Here is a 7,674-nt window from a genome sequence, read left to right on the forward strand (position 1 = left end):
GGGAAGGAGAAAGAAAGACTATTTCTGCTTTGAATCGATGCTAAAAACTGAAAAAGCAGGAAAATATTGTCACTAAGTATGGTTCACATACTCTTACTTTTCATCAAAGTGCTGGGTGAGGTTTCTTATGAATTTCAGGAGGTCACTGGTGGTGTCCTTATATTCTTTATTCTTGCCTTGTCTCTTGTTCATGTCATTGAGAACGGAGTCAACCGAGAAGGAAATGAACAGCAGAGTTTGTTTTCTCTGTTGATTCAATTCACCTTGCTTGCTCCTCTGAGCATCTGAAGAAAGGGCGAGGCTCTGAAAGATTATGTTTTCTAATAAACCTCTTGTTCTAATAAATCTGGTGTCGCATGATTTTTGACCTTATCCTCTGATCACATTCAGGTTGTGCCCACGGGCACTGCATGTTCTTGCTTCTCCAGGTCAGCTGGTTGCGATCTTGACAATGGATTTCACAATGGTCTCCATCAGAGAGGACCCACAAATCAGGGACAGCGACCAGAGATTACAGGCTCCTCAGTCCCAGACCCGAGCACAACGGGCCCCCTGGCATCCCAGGTCCCGCTTGTTGCGTCCCGGACCCTGTACATAATGCAAATGGTGCAACTGATCCTTCTGATTTTTCCCAACCTCACCAGGTCTCCACAATCATTGAGATTCGTTAAATGCAGCCTTTGCCAATTAAGGACCCTGACTGATGGGAAACAGACTGAAATGGGTCAATAGTACAGTGTTGGGGAGTTACAGACACAGATTGCCAAGTGGAAATCTGATGCTGTGGCTCTAACAGAGATCGGGCGGGACTGGGGATTCCTGGAGACAAGGTGTTCAGTAAAGATAGGAAAGAGGGAAAACTGTGAGAAGTGGTGGGATTTTTCTGGGCCCAGACAGTACTGACCAACCTTAGGCCCTGAGATATGATAGAGATGAAGGGTGAACTTTGCCAGGCTTTCACTCACTGTTACCAGAGTAAAACAGGGATTACCCATTTCACAAGAGAGCAAATGGAACTAACAAACCAGGTGCATGTGAAACACCCACCCCATCCCTGAGAGAGGGGGGACAAGAACAGGGACATTCTCAGACAGAAAGGATGCTAAAAATGGTATCACTCCAAGAGCGAAGGGTGGGGTGGAGACACTGACAGCGACACCGCCCAGAGAGTGGGGAAAGTAACACTGACACATTTAAAACTGTATTATCACAAGCGAGAATTCAAACAGACACCCACTCCACCAAACGGTGTTGATGATGCACTGTCTTCATCAAAACACGTTATCAAAACCTCTTCATAACACGTCAGGGGAGAGAAACATTGAAAACTGTATTATCACGAGTTAGGGTCCATTTAAATCTTGGACCATGATGTGAAATGTTCCGAGCCGTAAACAACACTGGTGTATTGACGTCATTACCTTATTAAACAATATTAAAACCTTGGCCAAATATTTTCCTGCAGACAGTGTATTTAAAATATCAAGAGGCTTTCCGCATTGTTGGTTTGATCAGTGACGTAGCAAGGAAGCAGCAGCTGCCCCATGAACTCCAACAAAAGAATGAGAACAGGCTCTTCATACGGAGCTGGCTCCCGAGAATCCAATTCAACAGCAGGGATCAAAGAACAAGGAACAATACAGCACAGGAACAGGCCCTTCGGCCCTACAAGCCTGTGCTGACACATTTTGCCCTTCCATACTGAAACTGTCTTCACCTACAGGATTCATATCCCTCTATTCCCTTCCTAGTCATGCATTAGTGCAGATATTTCTTGAGTAATTCTATTGTGTCTGCTTCCACCCCCTCCTCTGCCAGTGTGTTCCAGGTACTCAACTCCTTTTGTGTAAAATACTTGCTTCGCACATCTCTTTTAAATTCACCCCCCACCCCTACCCTGCACCTTGAATCTCTGTTCCCCAATAATTGACCCTGGAAAAAAGCCTCATATTTTCCACGCGACCTATAACATTCACAACTTTACAAACTTCTATCAAGTCATGCCTCATTTTTCTGCATTCCAGAGAAAACAAACCCAGTCTATCCAACCTTTCTTCAGAGCTACAATCTCCCATACCCGACAATATTCAGGTCAACATTTTCTGCACCACCTTCAAAACATCCACATCCTTCTGGTAGTGTGGTGACCAGAACTGTATACAATATTCCACGTGTGGCCTAACTAATGTTCGATAAAGCTGCAGCATAACGTGTCTATCCTTACCCTCAATACCCCTTCCAATGAAGGCAAGCATGCCATAAGCCTTTTTTACTGCCTTACCTTCCTGTGCTGCCACCTTCAGTGATCTGTGAACATACACACTCAGATCCCTCTGTATATCAATGCTCCAAAGGATTCTGTCATTCACTGTATAATTCCCACCTGTACACCACCTTTCAAAATGCATCACCTCACATTTATCTGGATTGAACCACATCTGCCCTTTCACTACATCTGTCAATGAGAAGTAAAGCAAGATGGAGAGGATGTTTTGGAAAGTGTTTAATGGAGGAAACATACCTTGTGATACCCAATAATGACAGCCTCCGTGTATCACAGAATGAACAAAACAGCATACCGTGAAGACAATCAAAAATCACACCAAAGTACATCTTATTGATATATCATTTCATGCAGGGCATTTTCATTGTGATGCGATAAGTATCCTGGTCCGAAAGCTGTACTCTCCCTCCCTCCCCCGATTCTCCAGATGGAGCCGGTCAGATCCTCGCAGAGCCCCAGTTTACTTGGACTGTTCTGTAATGTGGAAATGCCGATGGTGGACTGGGATACACCTGATGAAGGAGCAGCGCTTCAATAGCTTGTGATTTCAAATGTTGTTCTAGAGCCTGGTGTCGTGTGACTTCTGACTTTGTATTGTTTGGGCACAGTGAAACAACTGCCTTCTAGTAACTATAGAGTACTTGCAATGCAACTGAGGATTATGGGTAATGACTCCTTCCATTAGCCGTGAATAAACCCGCAGTTACTCCCATGGATTCCAAAGGGAATGACCTATCATTTGCTTCTCAGATATTATATGGTTCACCACCGCCCTCTCCAAGACAATTCGGGAAGTGTAACAAATAACCGACGCGTCAACGCCCGCTCCATCCCAGGAGAAATCAAAATAAATGGCATATAATTCAAATAATCAAACTGGTGAGGCTTGAATTCATCTCTTTGAAAGACTGGACCCTCGGCCAGAAACAGAGCCATGACATGGGTGAAGCTGGTTTGTCGGACTGCAAGGTGGAGTGTCCTTCGGATTGACACTGGGATCAGCAAAAATGAATTGTACTCAAAAATCTAACAAACGGCTCTTAAAGCGTGCCCCCAAACTGCACTTGAGGCTTCGCCCCCCCCATCCCCATCTCCATCCTTGCTTGTTGCCCTTCCCTAGTTGTCCTGGAGAGGGTGGTGGTGAGCCATGAGTTTCTCGAAGAAAATCTGACAGTTGGACAAAGTCATGTCCTCCGCCTGAGCACAACTGCCTGACCTGCTGTGCTTTTCCAGCCCCATACTTTTCGACTCTGAGCACAACTATCCCTCAGAAGAATGGTCATCGGATTGAAAGCCAACTCAGAAACGAGAGCAGCGAATCCAGGCTGAGACTGCGGTGCACTGCTGAAAGTTGCACAGTCTTTGGCACCATCATTTGAGGCTCCACCACCACCACACCCCGACCACCCCCACCCCCAACTCAGGGGGCACAACAAGATCCAATTCTGAAGAGATTCCCTCGGGTGTCCTGCTCAATATTCAGCTAGTGCCATCAAAATAGATTTGCCTCGTCATTCATTTAATGTCTGTGGGACCTCACCATCTTGTCCGTGAATGAGACTGCTCTGTGTTCGTGGCTTTGAATATCCTGACACTATAAAACAAAATGCACCAACAAGAGTTCTTTCTTCATTGTCATCTAAAAGGGAAGCAGTGAGCAAGCGAAAATGCACACTGAATGCAAATACTGAAACTTCAGCTGAAAGGCTTTTTGCACCATGTTAACCTGCGCCCTGAGCATTTCCTTCCAATGTCTGAGGTGTTATCAGGTTGGAGTTGAGGCCGACAGGGTTTAGGACCCTTTGGCGCAGCCAGTTTGGCGCAGCCCATTTTGCCGCAGACCCATTTAGGTGCAGGACTATTTTGGCACAGCTCATATTTATTCCTTTTCTGGCTTAGTTAAAAACCTTAATGAAAGCAATAAGAATAAAAATAATGTTTATTTTATTTAGTAAAAATGTTAAAAAGAAAAAAATAAAAGAAATACGTTAATTGCGAAAAATGTAAAATATGACTTTTATTCGAAATTATGGGCAATCCCTCGTAAATACGCAACATCATTTCTCTCACTAAATCTTCTTACAAGCGTTTGTATTCTAGTGTCTGCTTCCCCGAATTTCTTTAATTTCAACGGAATATCGTGCCCTACTACGAGATGCTCATAGAAAATGTCCCTTCCTCTCTGAACTTTTCGCAAACTGTCAATAAATTTCCAAAAAGCTGGCTGTTCCACTCCAAGTTCACATTGTAATCTCCTGTGGGCAGCTTCTGCATGATTGTTTGTTCTGTCCTCATTGTTTAAAGTTCTTTCATATAAATTCCACATTCCAACTGGAAAAGGCGGTGGACGCCTACCATTTCCTCTGCGTAATCTTCTACCTACATAGTTATCCTTGAACCAGTCCAACAGTGGTTGCAGTTCATATGGAAGTGCATCAGCCAAATGTTCAATAGCTTCATCAATGTTTTCAATCGGAATAAATGCAAGACCAATTATCATTTTAGCTCTCAAAGAAAACTCCGAGTCAATGTTTTACTTACTCAAGTGTCCCATACTGGCAAGATGTTTTCTCATAATTTGAGCCAGGTGAAAAAAAATCCCCGGATTTCTGCAGAAGGAAAATGCTGCTGTAAACTTTTGAAATTTGCAAGTTCAAAGTCACAGTTGATAATGTCAGGGCGGCATTCAGGCTGTATTTCCAGAACCATTTCAAATAATTTGTCATATATTGTTCGTAACTTATTTGGGAGTAAAGCATACAACAATGGGAACACACCTTTATGCATTTCCCCTAAAATAACATAAACTTTTGTGAAAATAGAGGTGGGGAAATTTTGAATGTTCCATCAACATATACATTTTTTGATGGCTTCAGAAACTCGGCATTCCTTTTTCTTCTCACCATAAGAATTCTGCAGGTGGTGCTACCGCTGTTGGCGAGTAAAAATTGTTCTTCATTACATGCATTAACAGAATATGTTTTAAAGCTTTCTGTAATTACAAGTTCTTCTAAATTACTTGGATTTACTGGGGAAGAGCAATTTCTTTCCTTGTCCTACGAACCATTTTCTTCAACGCTCTGTTGTTCGGCATCGTCCCTTGGCAAGCTTACGACAAATTTTCTAGGCACTCGTTAATCACTTGGAAAATTCCCTCTACAGTTTCAGCAGCTCGTAATTTTATCTTTGAAATGACGGTATCTCTTTCCACCTTAGATGCCGAAGCTGCATGCGAATGCTCATTAATTTGTTTCACTAGGTCACCATTTATAACATGAAATCGAGCTTTGCAAATGTCCTTCCTTTCACATCTCCAAAACTTTGTTATCTTATCAGCAGCATATCTATCAAGTACGTATATATAGCCATCGTATGAGTACTTTTCCTTTCCACATTTTGACAAAATTGTTGATGGCATTTTAATGGGTTATATTTTATTTTAATAATAACTACAAACTAGTCCCACACTGTTTGCAAATGGCTTTGGGACAGCATGGATCTTTCTTTTCTTTGGATGAACTGGGAGTCTTTCAGATGTGAAAGATGCTGTTCTAATATCGCACAGTCCTCCTGAACTACAGTTTCTGCTTTGTTCCTCTCTTTTGTGAAAACAGACCAAAAGATTTCATGAGGAACCATTGCTCCATCTTGCACCACTGCACACAAGTTCCCTTCCTGCTCTCGAATGGGCCTCATACATTCCTTCATTCTTTACTTGTTCCTTCTGTGATTATAAAACATCACTGGGATTTCCTTGACTTCATTTGATGTATTTCATTCTGTCAGCTCTTTGCTTTCCTCAGGTCCTGCTTAATTTCACCCCTGCATTTTGTCTTTCATCTCACTTTTACCAAATCATTGTACAGTTTAGTAAAATAGTTCATTCCCAAATGAAAACTTTTACACTTGCCCAATGGTTCTCCATTTCCATTTCTGCTCTCAATCTCACTTAGTTCTGATCACTGTCACTAAAATGCTCCCCCATTGATAGCCCTTCCAGCTGCCCACATTCATTCCCTAAATGCTGGTCAAGGGCAATTAGGGATGGGTAATAAATGTTGGCCCTGTCAGTGACACTCACATCCTAAGCAGCAATTTTAAAAATTCCTGTCCTTGGGACTGGCTCGGCGATACTTCTGTGGTTCAAGGATTAAGGCAAAATCATTGGGATAATCAAAATAAAGTTTTACTCTGCATCAAACTCCACGCTGTCCTTGTTCTGGGGGTGTTTGATTGGGGCAGTGATGACTTGTGATGCCAAGTAAAACCTCTCAAAGATGCTGAAAACTGTTAGCTGTATAAAACAATGTGAACCTCAGAAGTCTCTGCTTCAGTAAACCAGATCTCCTTCCTGCTCAGCCATCAGTTCCAATTTAAGGTTTTGTCACTGTTTAAAGGGACAGGATTCTCATGTTATTGAGAAAATCTCCACAAGTGTTTTCCTCAAGCTCCATTGTGGCTGTGAATTTGTGCAGCTTCCTCTGTCTGGGCTGTTAATTGCAGTCTGTTTTCTGCCAATGTCAATCTGGAAAAGGGAATAAAGATGAAGAAGATTCAGTCTCTGTCTCGTGTGTGCTTTGGAAGTGGCCAGAGCTGAAGCCTAAGGGAAAGGGTGTGTGAAGTGTTAACCTCCATCGTCATGACCTGGAGAATGAGGGGGAGAATAGAGGGGGCAATGGGGTCCCCGGAGCAGGAGGGCAATGCTACCATTGTGTCCAGAAGGGGCACTTTCAGCAGGAATGCACAACCCCAAGGAAATCTTTCCCAATAAATGGGGAAAAGTAGGAAGACAGGAGGGGACAATGGGGAACACAATAATCTGATGGGAATTCCCTGTCAATGCTCACACATCCATCAGGCACAGCAAAATCCCAAGCCAAGAAATTCAACTCAGATGTTTGGGAGCAAGAGCCACTGGGAACCCTGGATTGATGAATATGACCAGCAGGATCTTGTTACTCAGAATAACAATTGCACAGGATTTGGGAAATAAATATTCCATAAATTAGACTTAGACTTTCTTTACTCTTCAAATGAGATGAAATTGTCCCGTGTGTCCCTGGGGTCAGATTGAGAATGTTCAGTCCAGGGGGGTCTTCGTGTCACGGCTGGGGAGGACAGTCAATGGTAAACTGCTTCCACTTTCTGCTGTCATATTCTGTAGCCCCTGGGCCATCTCAGTGAGGATCATCCAGGGCTCAGGGTGGATTCCAGAGCAACTCATTATGCTGACTGTTGTGTTCCTCAGTCCACATGTGACTCCAATAATCTCACTCTAGGGCTTTAGTATCAGTGGGAACCAATGCGGCTGAAATCTTATCCAAACAGACCCTCACACAGCGGGGAGGCTGCTGGTGGCTCAGAAACCCCTTGGATTCAGTCCCAGCTTC

The 7,674-nt window shown here is 43.3% G+C and overlaps 1 protein-coding gene across 1 annotated transcript in view; it reads left to right on the forward strand.

Moving 5' to 3' along the window:
- LOC148149238 (immunoglobulin kappa light chain-like) overlaps window positions 1–598 on the forward strand; it is a 417,092-nt gene extending 416,494 nt beyond the window's left edge. Inside the window, exon 4 of the mRNA XM_087990300.1 lies at window positions 391–598. Coding sequence (XP_087846426.1) covers window positions 391–598 — 208 coding nt within the window. The remainder of the gene's footprint in view (window positions 1–390) is intronic.
- The last annotated feature ends 7,076 nt before the right edge of the window (window positions 599–7,674 follow it).

This window comes from Chiloscyllium plagiosum, unplaced genomic scaffold, assembly GCF_037043375.1.
Source record: "Chiloscyllium plagiosum isolate Xiang-an unplaced genomic scaffold, Cpla_swu_hap1 HiC_scaffold_9, whole genome shotgun sequence".
NCBI lineage: Eukaryota > Metazoa > Chordata > Chondrichthyes > Orectolobiformes > Hemiscylliidae > Chiloscyllium > Chiloscyllium plagiosum.